Source organism: Microtus ochrogaster, unplaced genomic scaffold (genome assembly GCF_000317375.1).
Source record: "Microtus ochrogaster isolate Prairie Vole_2 unplaced genomic scaffold, MicOch1.0 UNK4, whole genome shotgun sequence".
In the NCBI taxonomy this organism is placed as follows: Eukaryota; Metazoa; Chordata; class Mammalia; order Rodentia; family Cricetidae; genus Microtus; species Microtus ochrogaster.
In genome coordinates this window covers 13,487,538-13,505,307 of record NW_004949102.1, presented here as the reverse complement: position 1 = coordinate 13,505,307, position 17,770 = coordinate 13,487,538, and the positions used below count along the sequence as shown (strand labels likewise).

At 41.3% G+C, this 17,770-nt stretch overlaps 1 protein-coding gene across 3 annotated transcripts in view; it reads left to right on the top strand.

The window, feature by feature from the left end:
• Nucleotides 1-17,770, top strand: part of Dgki (diacylglycerol kinase iota) — a 446,406-nt gene that overhangs the window by 360,602 nt on the left and 68,034 nt on the right. For all 3 annotated transcript variants that reach the window (XM_005365831.2, XM_026788536.1, XM_026788537.1), the window contains 4 exons: nt 7,244-7,313; nt 10,872-10,912; nt 11,722-11,849; nt 14,653-14,775. In XM_005365831.2, coding sequence (XP_005365888.1) covers nt 7,244-7,313; nt 10,872-10,912; nt 11,722-11,849; nt 14,653-14,775 — 362 coding nt within the window. The remainder of the gene's footprint in view (nt 1-7,243; nt 7,314-10,871; nt 10,913-11,721; nt 11,850-14,652; nt 14,776-17,770) is intronic.

The following is a 17,770-nucleotide window of genomic DNA, read 5'->3' as shown; positions in this document are numbered from 1 at the left end:
AGGTGATAGACAGTTGTCACATTGTTTTGTGGAAGTATTATGGTAAATATCAAGATTGACATATAGCCAAATCACATGTTAAAAACTTGCTAAAATTGACCATACTTGTACAGGGCCTAAGCAGAATACAAGTACAGTACATATCCAGAAAGTATAGTGGACAGAACTTTCTTTCAGTGAGCGTGGTCAGTTCCTTGCATCTGGGAATGTTTCCCCTATGAGCCCATTGATCACCATATTCTATGGGACTCTCGAGCAGCAGGGTCCATGGAGGAGGAAGTGGACAGGGAACATGACTGCAGAATTTGAGAGGGAAGGCCCTTACCAGGAGTGATTTGTCTGACAAGAAGCAAGGAAGATTAAGTTGACTGTTGACAATGGTTGAATATCTGGCAAAACTTTAGGTGGTAGTAGAAGGAAGATCTTCATACCCATCAGGCTCCTTCTAGATTTCGTTTGTCTTCCAGATTTTGCTTTAGCTGTCTAGGGGGTTCTCTTTCAGATGAGATATTTTCCAAGTCTCCTTCAAAACCTCAAATAGCTCTATGTCCCCAGGAAGCTAAAAAGCACCTTGTAAGATCCCAGACTCTCAAGCAAAAGAGGTCTATAGTCTCCATCACTTACTCAGTAGAGAACTGTAAGTAATTATCCCAAGAGTAATTCTTGACATATTTCAGTTCTTCACACCATGGTTCTTCATGGCTGCTCTGACCTTGTGTGCAAATGGAGGTTCAGAAAGAGTGACAGTATGAAGGCAGGGGAAGCAGGTGGGGCTAAGTTTGCGCCAACTTCTCCATAACAAAGGAATACCCTGCACATGAGCCTAAGGTCATGGCTGCAGAAATAACCAATTTAATGACATTTACCTATATTTCCAAATAAAATCAAATCTGTGAGCAGATAAGTAAATCCAGGTAGGGTGGTTTTTTAAGACTTAAAGATTCAAATTGTGAATTTTGTTAATTACACATATTGCTGAGAGATCATTTCCCCATTATAAAATATTTATCACATGGACCAATAATAACCCTGAATAGCCTCCATTTTATTTCATTTATAGTCATCAAAGGATATATATGTAAAGCCAGGTTTGTGTAAAATTAAAAGATAAGTAATCAGGGGCAGTGGGGGAAGGAATGGCTCGCAATTCAAAAAAGAAGATAAGTTACCAGCCTCTGAAATTCTCCACAGATTATTGGATATTTTCTAGATGGCTGTTGTCTACCTCCTTTCAGTCCTAGGTAATGGAGTTGAGTCAGTGCATCAGCTGTAGGTAGAAGACAAAGAGAAGAAAAGAGGAACAAAGGAGAGAGAAAGTCAACGGCCGCCTGTTCTCCTTGACATCCTGTCAGCGAGCTCAGTAGAACTGGGCCAGATGGTTTAGGATGGTGTCTGTTGGCACGGCTCAGTCACCCATCTGCACCAGAGCTATTTGAAGTCTGCTGCCTCAGACCAAAGACTTGAGCCATGCATTTCATCCTCGGAAGGGAAGGGCTTTATGAAATGTGAGCTAAGCCTTTTGTTTCACTCATAATTTATGTCTTCTGCTGACTCTTGATTCTTTTGGCCGCAGATTTAAAAAATCGTTCCCCCGGAATTGGTGGCTTTGTAGCAATAGCCAGGAAATAAGTTCAGACCGTAATTAAAATGGTCTTGCTTTTGGAAAAGAAATTGAAACTTGGCATATTGGGTACACAGGAATTCCCGAAGTGGATACAGACAGGAATGAAGGGAGCGCCAGGTGGGTGAGGGGTCACTCTGTTGGAGATAGTGTGCCAAGCTTCATTCTACAGCCCCTAAATGACATGTCTTGAATTTTGCTGGATTTAATTACTAAACATTTAAAAAGTCAATCACCACAACAATCATGTTACAGCTGTGTAACAACTGGCTAACCGTGTTAGCACACGAGAATTTGATTTTTTGTGAAAATAATCACCCAGCAAGCAGAATTATGAGTCATGGGGAAGAGGAAGAGTTAGTGGTGTTCAGAAAAGCATTGCTGTTAGTAATAGGTGATATTTGTCATGGAGATTAATGCCTCCCCCCTTTTTGGAGTAATTCACGTTTGTTCTCATAAAGAACAAAGAACTGTGAGGTCGCTGGGTAAGATAAGCCTTGTAAGAATCAAGCCAACAAGCAGCATGATTTCAGTCTTTGTTTGATGCCGTTCTTCATTCAGGTCTTCTCCTAGGCATTTCTTGCTTTTCCTTGAATCTTTTTTCATCTGAGATTGATGGCCCTGGGGCATCAGTGTGCCAAGGCAGCACCATGTACAGGGTCTGGTTGGGACTATAACCAGTGTCCCATGAGCTCCTCATGTGACTAAAGGTGAAATTGCCTTAGGCGACAGGATTTTATTTCTTTTCTCTGGGCATTGATGGCTTCAGATGTTTGCAAGTACATGTGAGCGTGGAGCTGACGACAATCAAACGTTTTACACAATTCATTTATTTCTCCGTAATACTTCAGGATTAAATGCTACAAGGGCCATTGTACAAACATTTAAGAAAAAAACATTTAAGACACATACTAGCTAAGAGCCCTCTCCAAATACTCTCAGCTGGTGGTTGGTGGGGCTGCGATTGGTCAAACCCTCAAAGCTGGCATTCTGGGGACCAGGGTTCTGATTCTCTGGTCTTGCTACTTAACTGAAGCTGGATCATGGACGGTCTCTTGCCTTTCTCTCTCTCTCCTTGTCATCTCCCTGTGACATTTAAATACCCCAAAGACAGAATTTTTTTTTTTACATTAACTCTTTCGCAATAATGATGATAATAATGGTGGTTTCATATAGCTTTTCGAAAGCAGTATTCTCCACCATAAATAATTTTTTCTCAGTCATTCAACTCAAATAAATGCCAGTGACCACCACCCCAGGTTTCCCTTGGTTAATGAGAAGTTGCTCCAGCACCTATACATTTTGTCACTGTTTTTCTGTTTATAGGGTGTTGGTTGACCGCCTGCATATGTTTTATATTTTGTTGATCCACTACATTGAAACATTATTTTTTACACAATTCAAGGCAAGTTCCAACTTTTGTTGTCTCAGTGTGTCAAGGACAGAATTTTGTTGAGATTTCATGGTTTTGTTTGTTTGTTGTTTACATTTTTTATTGACCCAGGGTCTCATGTAGCCTAGGCTGGTTTTAACTCACTACGTAAAACTGGCTGGCCTTGAACTTCTGATCCTCCTGCCTCCACCTTCCAAATGTTTGGATTACCATCATATACTAGCACTCCCAGTTATAAGACTTTATAACTTTACACATATTTTTGGATCTGTAAGTTTTTCTCTGTGTGTATATGGCATATCTATGAGTGTGTGTGTGTGTGTGTGTGTGTGTGTGTGTGTGTGTAGGTATGATTCCTTTGTAGTCATATGTTTAGGCCAGAGAATGATGGCAGGATGTCTTCCTCTATCACTTCTTCATCCTAATTTTTGAAGGAGGGTTTTCTACTGAACCTAGAGCCTGCCATTTCAGCCAGATTGGCCTGCTTGTGAGCTCCACAATACATGTCTCCGCCCCTCCGTGCTACAGTTACAGGAACACACTGTGACGTCCAGCTTTTATCCTGGTGCTGAAGATCTGAACTTGGGTCCTTGTCTTTGCAAGACAAACATTTTGCCCATTGAGCTCTCTCCTCTGCTCTTCACATGAACACTATTTAAAAAAAAAATAGGTAGTTAATTTCAGTGTATATCTAAGAATATATTAATTACATTTTCTTTGGACTGCTAATGACATGGCATAAGACCTCATTATGCTAATAGCTACTCTTTTATGAGCTCACTTAGAGAGAATACGTAACTGTTTCAAGGTAGCATCCCAGAGAAGTCAGGTCTCTATTTTTGTTTTTCTAACCTCCTCCAAAAATTACAGCCAGATCTTCATTCACCAAGCAAGTATTTCATTTCCTTTTCAGTAAAATTGATTTCTTAACACAGATTTTTATATTTGTCATTAATGATATACTACTCAACTTCATTTATTAAGGCTATATTGTATTCAATCTAAATCTTCTCTCCTTTAAAAAAGACGATAAAAGAGACTAGAGAGGTGGCTTAATATTTAAGACCACCAGGTATACTTCCTAGCACCCATATAGCATCTCACAACTGATTGCAATTTCAGTGTCACAGGATCTAATGTCGTCTTCTGGTCTCCATTGGCACCAGGCATGCGCATGGTGCACAGAAATGCATGCAGGCAAAACACCCATACGTAGAAAGCCAATAGATGCAATTAAAACATTAATGCCAATATAGAGAACTTAAGGCTCTAAATGCAAATAGATTGCAGGGACTGTGGTGAGAACGCGTGAAGAGGCCATTGGCTTCTTCTAGGACAGAAACTGACTCGAGTTCCCACTAAGGGAGTAGCCACAACCTTGAATTCCCTTCAGCTTTGAAGCAGCAGTTCCTGCTTTTGATTCCTGGGATATTTTAAGGTGTTTCTACTGATCTAGTTATTCTTATTGTGTTGAGTTTCTTCTTACCTAAATTTTGGATTATTTGAATAGGAATTTTAGATTATTTTAGCCTTGCAGGAATCTGAGATTACTCTGATAGTCTGTAGAAAATTGAGTTCATCTCTCCTGGAAAATGCATGTGCACATGGTCCTATCAAATTAGCACAAAATTTTCACAAGTATTCTTACGTGTATTTAGTGTGTAGTCGGGGAGGGGAGCACATTGCATATCCTTATATTTTAAAAATAAAAGTCAAGTGTGTCAATACTCATTCTGTTGAATGTTATTTACAGAAAATAGTATTACGATTCAGAAAGCACGCTGGGTGTCTGAGCCACTCTATTCTTTGAGGAGACAGTTGTCTTTGCTTAATGTCTTTATTAGTTTTTCACAGCTACCCATAAACATTTCAAATCATTTCAGATTTCTTGGCATATAGTCATCTTTTTTCTTTTACCAAAACCTATGAGGTGTTGGTGGCCTAACACATTTTATAAAAATATATTAAAGACCTTAAGTTTCTTTAGATCCAGATAGCAGGTGTCAAAATACAATTCTCAAAGCATTAAGCATAGTTCTCATAAACATGGATACTGAACAAATGCTGAGATTTCACTTAGCTCAGCCAGCAAGTTGACAAAGCTGGCTCAAAATCTGCCTCTATAGCTTTAGCAAATCAGATGCATAAAGATACAGTTTTTGTGACAGCCCAAAGGGAGGCCAGTCGTTCCTCTATCAATCTTTGATTTGTACAATCTATGTGAGCAGAACACTCCGTCTAGATACGTTTTCTAGTGGTAAGATGGATCTCTTTTGTTCCGCTAAGACCCATGGCTCTTAATCACGCACCAGATACATCCAAACAACATGTTAAACAGATTGCCCCCCCCCCCCCGCAGTTTTCTGCAGAGCTGCAGCCTCTATACTAACAGCCATCCACTGGTGCTGCTTGCTCTTCCTAATTCAGGAGGAAGTCCAGATGGCTTCTGATTGGCTCTCGTCATTTCTCCTGTGCTATTTCCCTTTTCCTTCCTTGTCTCATCAGTATACACCAGGCTAGCCACACACATGGCTTCCACTGCCAAGTCTACCTTATATTCAGCATATCTGCATTCTGTAGGCATCCTGTAATAGAAACTTTTTAAAAATTGTCAATAGCAGTCAAGGTCCCTGTGTCTTCCCTCGGAGAGCTGGTCATCCTTACTTGTGCCGTTTCTGTCAATGAGTTCGCTTTTACTCCAGCCAGTATTAGACGGCGCTGAGTGGTGGTGTTGAAAACAATAAACACCCCTCCCCAGGAGTCATCAGCGGGGTGCATCTCAACTTTTGCACATTTGACACCACGAGGAGTCAATCCTCCCTCTTCCACCTTCCAGGCTCCAGTGTGCTCTTCTGTCCTTGTAGTTTAATCTCCACCTGGAAGACACCAACAGATGTCATCCTTGCTAATGGACTAAAGATAAAGAACTCCAGGCAGTCAAAGAACACCGAGGGCCTAAAAATAGTCTACCCTGGGTGTCAGCCCCCAGACTGGTTATCTACCACCTAGTGGTTGTCTCTGAAATTATATACCTACAAGTAACATGATGTGCTTGTTAGAAAAAGAGGCTAGAGGCCATGAATTTGAGAGAGAACAGAGAGGGGAGTACATTGGAGTAGTTGGGGGGAGAAAAGAGAAAAGGGAAATGATGTTATTATTTTTTAATTTTGAAAAACAAACAAAAAAAAAAGTAAAGAAAGCAAGTCCTTCAAAGACCCAGAATATTAAGTCAGGTAGTGAGGGGGTGTTCTTGGCACTCTCTGGGAAGATTCTGAAAGATTTATTTCTAGGGATGATCCAATGTGTACCTGGGAGTTGAAAGTGAGAGGGACAGGCTGCACGTTCCAGGGGATTGGCAGGACATCAGAAGATGAAGTAGGATCGATTGAGGGACGCTTGCCTTTAGAAAGAAGAAACTGATGCAGAAAGAATGACTTGGGTCCAAGAGTAGCAGAGTGGATTTTAATAATGTTCCAGAGAGGAAGTTTCTTGGGAAGATGGAGGTAACTACAAAACGTTGAATTTTGGAGAGAAATTGTTTTCATCTCAAGCTAGAGGACAGAATGCATTTATATGAGATGGCCTCTGGCTCAAGTAAGATTCAGTATTGGCTATCTTTGAAGTGAGAAGCCCAGAGAATACTCAGGTAGAGGTGCGCATTGCTAGTGGCTCAGTGGGGGACAGATGAGTTTCCAAAAGGACAGCCTGACACAGTGATTCTTTCCTTTCCTACATCCTGCAACCTTTGATGGGCGGGGCTGAAGACAGAGGCAGACTCAACAGAGCATGAACTTGGATTCTTCTCTGTGTAGTACTTGCTCCCCAAGTCTCCTGTAGCTCTAGCACTATCTATACATGGCTTCTCTTGTCTCTTCCACACTCTGAGTCCTGTCTGACTGGTGGAGAAAGTTCAAACCTTTCCCATTTTATCTGTGTTCATCCTTTTACTGACATAGGGAAGGAAATGTAAGTCGCAGGTAGCTTCTCCACTAAGGGCAGGAAAGGAATGCACCTTCTCCAATTGAAGTGAGCCTCTGCATAGGTCCTTTCTCAATATTGGATGCAACCATGGAATCTCTCCTGGAAGGGTTGTGAGGGAGTTTGTTCTTTGCTCTGGTAGTGCCCTGAGAAAAGACTGCTCACTCCCAGTCTGTGACGAAGGAAGAGGAGGGAGGGCAGCCCTTTTGTCATTCAACTGGAGCCATGAGAACTTGTGCATCTCTTTCTAGGACCAAGAAACCTCCTTCCCCAGGGCGCTCTCAGCTCAGAGGCTGTCCCCTCGGTGGTGCTTCCTAGATGGTGAGTGTTTGGGGACCTGCCTGGGACTGGGCTGGGGAGGCAGCAGGACAAGGTGTGACTGCCACAGCAGCTGCTCACAAAGTTGGTTCCCAAAGCCTTGCTGTCATTGGCATTTACATTCCAATGATGTAGACTTGCGGATGTCCCTGGACCTTTCCTGAAGTCATTTCCCTCAAAGCACCTCAGCATCAACTTGTTTAAACTGACATTTTCCATTTTACCACTTTATCCTTTTCCATTATCTTTTTCCTAATCGTCTTGAGTGCCTAACCCCAGATTAGTGTGGGCCAGAAACTACAATCTGTAATCACAAAATAGGCACTCATTCCTGAATTATCTCCACGCCTTGGAGTGTTCATCTTAGTTTTATAAGGCTGCATGCATTTGTGGGAAGCTGGGAGTTTCACTTGCGTCTGTTAACTTTTCTGCTGAATGTGACATGTTGTGCAGATAATGGGGTTAGTTACTGTGTGATTGTTTGAGGAGTCTGCTTGCTATCTCCTGCATTTCCACTTCCCTAGATGTTGTGGAATTTCAATTTCCCACCTAATTATCTATGCTGCAGTACATCTTCATCTCTATACATTCTTGCTACCATCCACTGTAGCTAGCTGACGTTTCTGTTGTCTGCATGAAGATATAGTTTCCTTGAAGATGGCCTTTTGTATACTAGTGTGTCCATCTGAGAGGATGCTGGTGCGGGGAGAGGGTTGAGGGTAAATGGATATGGATTAGTTGTAGAGAGGGGCACTTTGTATCTACCAAAGCCAGCACACATCAATCAGGATATAGCTTTCATTCCCAACTCATCTGACTGAAGACTTCCCTCCAATTCCTGTTAATCCATAGCAGTGGGAAACACAATCATTTCTCACTCCCAAAGGCACAAGGAATTAGTATGTATCTAAGAAAATCAAGAAAATATTTACACAAGTCATTATGTTCCACATATATGCTTAGATAAAATTGTATTATGGATAATGGTTTTAACTATGAAACTGTCTTTGCTATATGAGACTTGTATTGTAAACCTTTCTTTATTGTTTTGAACATTTGTTTTTAATTTTTAAGTTAGCATACGAGATGATATGTTTATGTATTAAAAATCTTTTGTGACTAATTCTTGGTTGATACCAAGGCTGAAGTCATAGTTGAAAGAACAGAGAAGAAGAATAAATCCTGCTGGGACTGGATTGCTTTAGACTTAAGTTTTGGTTTTTTGGGTTTTTTTTGTTTGTTGGTTGGTTTTGTTTTTTGGGGTTTTTTGTTTGTTTGTTTGTTTGTTTTGGATTTTTGAGACAGGGTTTCTCTGTGTAACAGTCCTAGCTGTTCTGGAACTAGCTCCTGTAGACCAGGCTGGCTTCGAACTCACAGAGATCCACCTGCCCCTGCCTCTTGAGCACTGGGATTAAAGGCGTGTGCCACCACTGCCCAGTTTATATTTATGTTTTTAAGGAGGACTTTCATTCTCCCATTTCTGAGTCCAGTTTCCTCAGAGAGTTAGTTACTTTTTCCTTTTTCTTTTGAATTGAAAATATATTCCTCTCTCACACAATACATCCAGACTAGATTTTTCCCTACTCCATCCCTCCCTTTCCCCTGCAAATTACCCTCTCCCCTGGTTCAGAAAAGAGCAAGCCTCCAAGAGACAAGAACCAAACACAGCAAAACAAGATATAATAAGGTAAGGCAAAAGCCCTCATAGTGAAGCTAGACAAAGCAACCCAAGAGCAAGCCAAAGAGTCAGAGATAGACTTCCTCCCACTATTAGAAAAACATCACCACAAAACACCAAGCTATGAGCCATAACATACACAGAGGGCCTGATACAGACCCCTGCAGTCCTATGCTTATCATTTCCGTCTCCATGAGTCAACATGAACCTTGCTTAGTTGACTTAGCGGGCCATGGCCTCCTGGTGTCCTCCATCTCCTCCAGCTTATACAATCCTTCTGCCCCCTCTTCTGCTGAATTCCCTGAGCACCAAGGAGAGAGACAATGGAGACCTCTGATTTAGACTGTCTCTTCATAATGTCTGGCTGTGGGGCTCTGCACCCTCTCCCATCTGCTGCTGAAGGAAGCCAGAGAGTTATGTTTTTGAAATTTTGTGATTATGAGTAAATATTTGCATCCTTTTCTCTGTTGTACTCTATACTTTTTTTTGTTGCTTTTGATCTGTTTTGTAAAAACTCTCATATTTGGGCTCTATTAGAAATACCTAGTTTTTTGCTTTTTTATTAAGAGGAATCAAATAACTTTAAAAAACACCATATTTTTTATTTACTTCAGAAGTTTTCTCTTTCAAATCACAGCTGCAGCCCAACCCCATTTCAAGATTGCTTAAACATTAATCTTTGTTTTGTCATTTGGCTTCCTTAAGGCATGCCTCTAGGGGCAGAGTATGGAAGGGAAATGGATTTTTTGGGGCCATATGTGGTCTCTGGCCTGCATCTTCAAGTTGTTTTCCAAAATGAGAGTCACATTCCTTGGACGTCTATCTAACTGTAATTTCTTTTCTAGGTTTATTTACTTAATAAAATATTAAGCCCTCCCCTCTGTTAAAGTCCTGTGCTTATTCCTAGAGACACAAGAGAATAAGTCAAAGAGAGCCCTTTAAAGATGCTGGGTTTCAGTCCCACAGTCCTCTTTGAAGACAGTCTCTGTGAAGGGTTTAAGCAAAATGACAGTGGAAATGGGGTTTAGGAGCAACAGACTTTGTGTTGTAGGCAGTTGGGATGGAGGAAAGTTTTGTTACGGGGAGCCCATCAGAGATGACCACTCAGATACTGTTTTTAGCCAACTGAAAGGCTTTATTTCAGCCAGCTGGGACTACACTCGGGTACTCAGGATGTAACTGTAGCACTGAGTGTTCAGAGCACAGGGTTTTTGAAGGTCAAAAACCATATCTTGGCATCTCAATCAGCAGTTACAGGTAGGACTTTGTGTAAGAAAGTAGTTTGACAGAAGCAAAGATAAGCAGGTAGTTGAAGAGGGGAGGGCGGTTCTGCTCAAGAAGGCAATTTAAGAGTAGCTAATTTAACTGGGGCATCTTGACCTTGGGTCCCTAGAATGGAGTTGGGTAATTTTCCATGGGATTCTCCTTCATGGGGATCAAATTTTAGTTAAGCCTGAAATGGCCTCAGCAAGAATTCAAGACGGAGGAACCTCTGCACTGCTTTCCCTGGAGCTTTGAGTTATTGTTTAAAGATATGTGAACTGGGAGGTGGTGGCGCACAATTTAATCCCAGTACTTGGGAGGCAGAGGCATGTGGATCTCTGTGAGTTCGAGGTCAGCTTGGTCTCCAGAGTGAGTTCCAGGACAGCTAGGAGGGCTGTTATACAGAGAAACTCTTAACAGCGTGGCTGGAAGGGCTTAAAAGCATCATTTGGAACGGCAATGACCAAAGCATGAAAGTGATGGTTTTTAATCATTTTAGGGACTGGCCACAGACATAACATGCTTGTTACAAAGGTTTAGATTGACTGTGCTGCAGGAAGGAAAGGTAAATCTGACAAGTGTAAATGACCCTAAATGTCCTGTGCAATTCTTTCCCTTAGCGACTTCCGCTGACCGCTTTTATCGAATAGACAGATCTCAGGTAAGTTCTTTCCAGCTTCGTTATGAAAGCGAACTGTCTCTCAGTCAGTGCACTGTATTGGTAGTCAGTCTTATAGATTTTGCTAATGAAAATATTAAAGTGTTCCCAGATTGTAGGACAGTGTGTGTAACAGTGCTTCTTGTCTGCGTGTGTTTTGTAACTCATGGGCTCAATGAAATGGCCGATGAAAATAGATAATAACTTGAGTTATAATTATTATCACACTCTAAGTTTTCATTTACATGGTACTTGTAATCCAGCCAAGGCAATGCTTACACTTTTTAGATGCATTTTTGTTTAGTTGGTATATATGTAGATGACGTAGATTTATTTGGTTTACTAATACTCTCCCATATTTAATAATGAGGAAAAATTATGTTTACCCAAGGCTAAAAAGTCTCCCCACTATTGAGATTTTCCTGGAACAATACTTACACAGTGTTGAACCGATTGAAAACCAGCCATTTCTTAACCATGGCCACTTAGCTTTGGGGCAGAAGTCCAAGCTGTTGTGTGCTCGTACTGGACCACGTAGCCTGTCGGATGCTACATCTTATTGCACCTGGCAAGAAACAGGGGAAAGGTCTTTTCTCGTCCATTTAACAGAATCCTGGTCAGGTGTGACTCCTTCACTGCGGCGGTCATCTCTCCCATTGTCCTCTATCTGCTACTTTATTAATTTAGGAAGCGATGGCAGATGCTCAAACTTCCAGTGAAACAGTGGGCTTATTTGGTTGTGTTGCACGGTTCATTCCTTATTCTGAGGGTGGTGATGTCAACACCCTGACAGGCTTGGTTTTCTCCCTTAGGAACATTTGCACTTTGTGATGGAGATTTCTCATGATGAGATTTTTATTCTGGACCCAGATATGGTGGTGTCACAGCAGGCAGGGACCCCTCCAGGAATGCCTGACCTGGTGGTTGAACAGGCCTCAGGGTGAGTGTGTTTCTTCTCGCTTAGTGCCAGCATCCACTGGCTGTGGTATGACTTCTATATCTCCTTTGACTTTGGATTGATATTCTGATGCCATAAAAACATTTGGAATTCAGATTTATTGATGTTTCCCTAAAGTACGATGCATCTAGTTTTGTAAGGCCATCTTCTGAATGGCTGTGTAGGAACCCTCATGCCCAGGCAGTCTCTTATCTTGTCTGAACCTTATTTACTGTTACACAACCTCTCCCTCTTGGGGGCTAGAAATACTGAAACTCCCATCTGTGCATCTATTTGGGTTTTTATTTGGTGTGTTATCTAGATGACACATTGGCATAGGTGATTTAGTCCTGTTTTTTTTTTTTTGACCTTGCTTCTAAATTGCTCGACACAAAGAATCTAGATTGTTCCTGTCACTCTTGTATTATTTCTCTTCCTTCAAAGAGAATTAATTCTCTTAAGCTTTTTTCACATCTGTGAGTGGAAAAAAAAATACCACCTTGTCTTAGTCAAAAATTCTATTGTTGTGATGAAACACTATGACCAAAAAGCAAGTTGGGGAAGAAAGGGTTTACTTGGCTTACACTTCAGCATTGCTGTTCAACACTGAAGGAAGTCAAACAGGACAGGATCCTGGTGTCAGGAGCTGATGCAGAGGCCATGGAGGGGTGCTGCTTCCTGGGTTGCTCCCCATGACTTTCTCAGCCTGCTTTCTTATAGAACCCAGGCCACAAGCCTAGGGATGGCACCATCCACCGTGGGCGGAACCCTTCCCTATTGATCACTAATTGAAAAAAAATACCTTACAGCTGGATCTCCTGGAGGCATTTCCTCCACTGAGGCGCCTGCCTCTCTGATGACTCCAGCTTATTTAAAATTGACATAAAAGCAGGCAGCACATCACCTCCTCTGAGAACTAGTTGTAGAGTGAATACATTGACACAGGCAAAAGGACTTTTGTCTCATGGTAGACATTCATTACATAGTCTCATCATTTCATAATGACCCTACCAATCGGGGTCTGTCATTATCCTAAGTCTGTAGAAAAGAAAATTTAGACTCAAAGTTAAGTCATTTGACTAATCTTGCACATAAAAGCCACATTCTTTTTGATGCAGATCCTGTATTTCGTTTTAGCTAAAATAGATTTTATTTTTTACTCTTCATGTGCTAAGATAACTTGTTCCATTTTATAGACATAGTTTTCCTCAGTTTTTATTAATATCACTTATTAATGATTATTTGCATATCATTTAAATAAGCAGCTACATTTCCCCCAAATTTAATTAACAGTAAAGGAAAATTACACATAAGACTGCACTAAAACACTCTTTGAGGGGCTGGAGAGATAGCTCAGTAGGTAAGAACATGCACTGCTCTTGCAAAGGACCTGAGTTCAGTTCCCAGCACTCACATCTTGTGTCTATGCTATTACATTCTAGCTTCAGGGAATCCGATGCCCTCTTCTGGGCATTGTGTGCACTTACACTCACATGTGTACATGCCCACACAGAAATACACACTATGCACATAAATAAAAATAAAATAAATCCTTAAAGAATTCTTTTATTTATTTATTTATTTATTTATTTATTTATTTATTTACTTATTTATTATGTACACAATATTCTGTCTGTGTGTGTCTGCAGGCCAGAAGAGGGCACTAAATCTCATTACAGATGGTTGTGAGCCACCATGTGGTTGCTGGGAATTGAACTCATGACCTTTGGAAGAGCAGGCAATGCTCTTAACCACTGAGCCATCTCTCCAGCCCCCTTAAAGAATTCTTGAGACTAAGTCAGAACTGAAAACTTGTAGGAAAGTATAGCAAAAAGCATTCCCACATAGCACAGAAGTTTCTGGAAACAATTGACAGCACAGTTATCATCGTTCAGAGTAAAATTGCAGTGCCTGGTCTGTGGTGAGTTTACCAAAATGTCATTTTGTAAAATGTCTAAGTTATTTTAAAAATGTTTAGCAATTCAAAAGCACTTACTTGGACTTGTTATACCAGATAGTATTGTGAACATGTGAGAGCCAATAGTGCAAAAATAAAAGCAGACAAATGTCTCTGTCCTTGTGAAGCTTCATAGATAGCAGCTCACAGACATATGGGACTGACGGCTGACATACAGGATGCCCAAGAGAGCACATACAGGCACTCAAAACAAACAGAGATTGTGTATCCATAACCACAGAGCAGAAGCAAATGTGATCACCAGAGAGAATCCAGTCTGATGATCCTACTAAGAAGAGACAGCTGCTGGTGTCTAGGGTCTGCCCCACATTATAAAGACTCCAACGTTTATTTGATGAGGAGTGGAACCATCTGTTAAGGTGGCTTTGGACGTTCTCCTCTTATTGAAAGAATAATAATGCCAAGTAGGGATAGCTTTGTCCTGGGTTATAGTTTTGTTAGTTAGATCCAAATACAGAGTGGCCTGATGATCCTTTAGCCCTTCAATCCATCCTTGATTTCTTATTTCTCAGCAGCAGTATCTTCTGGAAATAAACCAGAAACAAAGATGCTAAGAACAAGGTTGGGCTTTCTCATTTTCTAAGTTAATTTCTGTGCCTGGCTCCATTAATTCTTTACTCATGTCACATGTGTAGTACAATGACTTAATCTTCAAAATGAAATACCTCATCAATATAAAAAAGGACAAAATTATACAGATAGCTCAGAACTGTTGAGAAATGATGAAATAAAAGATGTATCTAATAAAAATGGATTTATAACAAGATCTTTATGAGAAAAAAGTAGACTAAGATGTACAATTACTTTTTGGTACCATTTTTAACCCAGGCTGTCTGACTGGTGGAACCCTTCCCTGAGGAAACGCATGCTGAGTGACAGCGGGCTGGGGATGATCACACCCCACTATGAGGACTCAGATATGAAAGATCTCAGTCACTCCAGAGTACTACAGTGAGTCTCCTGCTATTTTGTAATTATTGTTTTGAGATATAATGTAATCACATCATTTTCTCTTCACTCTCCCCCCTCTAAACCCTCCCATATACTTCCTTGTTCTCTTTCAAGTTCATGGCCTCCTTTTTCATTAATTGTTGCTGTTGTTATTGGTGTGTGTGTGTGTGTGTGTGTGCACGTGCATATGTGTGTGTGTGTGTGGCCAGCTCAGCTGAATAGTGTTACTTACATAAGAACCACGGACTATCTAACAAAAACCTTCATGCTAGACTTGAAAAGCCCTCTCACGTTGTTTGTTTGCCAGGGTTACCCAAGAGACTCTAAAACATGATAGACTATTGTTACTGCCCTTGGTTCTTCCTCAGAGGTGGAAACTAAGGTAAGTCCCCATTGCTAAAACAACATGCACTTCAGACAGAGGGCCCAGAGGCCACCAAACTGGATCTTGCTGTTTTTATTTATGTTACCATGATTGCTAGGTGAGGGAGGGCCTGAAACATGAGCTGTTTCCAGTGGTGATCAAGCTGTCTCATGTGTCTGTCACTCTTGGTGTGTCGCTTTGCTTGGGGTTATCTGCAGGACAGGTCATGATGGATCTCCATCTTCTGTTGTCTTCCTAGGGAGCTACCTGGAGACTGTGCCTCTGTAAACGTTTTAAGCTTCACTAGTGTGTTTGTTACTGGAGACAAGAGTATGTCAGATCCCTTGCATACCCTAAAGTCACACATGAGAGTTTTGAATAGTTAGGAAAGGACTCACAGGCTTTTGTTATCTCGATTTCTGAATGTATACACATGTGTTTGTGAAGTATTGTCCAGTAGGTTTCGTTTCTAGGATGGTGTGATAGTTTTGTCACCTTGACATAATTTAGAATCTCAGTGTGGGAGTGTCTAGACCAAGTTGACCTGTAAGTCTGCCTTTGAGAAATTTTCTTAATTATGTTAAGTGATGTGGGAAGAGCCCATCTAACAGTGAGTGCCATTTCTTGAGTTTGGATCTTGGACTTTGTTAAAGAGGAGCAAGTTAGCTGAGCAGTCAGCACACATGCATTCATCAACCTCTCTCTGCCCTTGGGTGTGGATGTGGGGTGACAGCTGCTTCCGTGCGCCTTGACTTCCCTACAATGATGGATTGTCACCTGGAATTGGGAGCTATGGTTGATGCTTTCTTCTCAAAGCTGGCAGAAAGGAATCTGGGACAAGGCAGGTATTTTTTTGTGTGGATATGGGATGTGCAGGTGAACAGACACAGCTCCTCTGAATAGGTCTATATTGTAGGCGTCCTTTCTCTTTAGGTCCAATCACGGTTGGAAAGTAGCATGCATTTGAAGTTTTGGAGAGCGACTGGTACTTCGTGCTATGTGAATCCTCTTGTCTGCTCATTATTTTTTGTTTTGTTTTGTTTTTTGTTTTTTTTGAGACAGGGTTTCTCTGTGGTTTTGGAGCCTGTCCTGGAACTAGCTCTTGTAGACCAGGCTGGTCTCGAACTCACAGAGATCCGCCTGCCTCTGCCTCCCGAGTGCTGGGATTAAAGGCGTGCGCCACCACTGCCCAGCTTATAGTTTGCTGCCGGAATACATTATAGAGTGTAGTTCGAGGTTATAGTCTGAGGTCATTCATTTGCACCCCCTTTTAACTTCAGGACAATCACTCCACCTCAGAGGTTGTGGAACTACACTGTCGTTTATGAAACTGGGCTTTTTCCTTTTTTCAGTCCAGTCCAAGGTCCTAATCAAATAGTGACATTGTCTTTCTAACCTTCAATCTTACCTTTGCACAGAATAACAGGATTACTAAACTTCTTAGAAGCCTGCAGTTAAATGAAGAGCAAGGCACCGCATTGTTTCTAAAGAAAGACCGGAAGCAATTTCCCCTGGACAAAGGAAGAAAAATGAGAAATCTCAAGCTAATTATTTCATTGGCAAAGGTTCTACTTAGACACCCTGAGGGCAAAAGGAGACTTCATTTTAATTACTTCTCTGTATTACCTCTTATTTTCTTATGTGAAGAGGAGAAAGGAAAAAAAATGAATTGCTATGGATTTTCTCTTTTTAATTAAACTGTGTTGTTGGTTTCGGGTGGCATTTTGATTGCTTGAAATTCGGAGTGTTTTTCCATTTCCTTTTCATACAGTATTAGGGCTTGGGACCAGGGATGACTCAGCCGTCTGTGAATGGCTAAATAAGTGGTCATCTATCTGTGGGCAGACTTATAGGAAAATTAGAGTTTTAATTATCTGCAGAAATAAACATTAAGCCTTGACAGAGCATCCGAGTGTTTCTATATATATATGTGATTTCCAGAGAGTGGGCCGTTATATCAATCTAGTCCTCTGTGTTTGGAGTTTTCTCTAGAGAGCATCCCAAGAACTGCAAATGCACGGAGCACATCCCATAACAGCCAGCATCTTAAACCTGTACCGGAACAAGCTCTCAGTTTCTGTTTGGACTGGACTGTGTAGTTGTCTCTGTCTCCGTGAACCACAGCAGATCCCGAAGGGCTTTATGGGAAGTGGTACAATGTTTGCACATCTTCCACTTTCCAGTTCAGTGCACTGTCTGACGTAAGGCGAACACTACAGAAGGAGTTGAGGTACTGTATTGTTTAGGGAAGAATAACGGGAGCCATACATGTTTTCTATAAACAATATATTTTGAAATACTCTTCATCTTTGCTTGGTTGAATCTATGGATCCCCTGGACACAGAACACTCACCGTAGTGTCTTTTTTATTAATTGATGTAGGAGGGTCCAGCGCGCGGTAGGTAGTGCCATTCCTGGGCAGGTGAGCTTGGACTAAAAGCTAGCTGAGCATATACCAGAGAGCAAGTCAGGAAGACAGTCAGAGAGCAACATCCTTCCGGATTTGTGCTTCAGGCCTCTGCTTAGGTTCCTGTCTTGACATCCCTTGATGATAAACTGTGGCCTCGAAGTATAAGTCTAATAAGCCTTTCCTCTTCAAGTTGCAGCATCTTGATAAGTGTATTTTTCTGT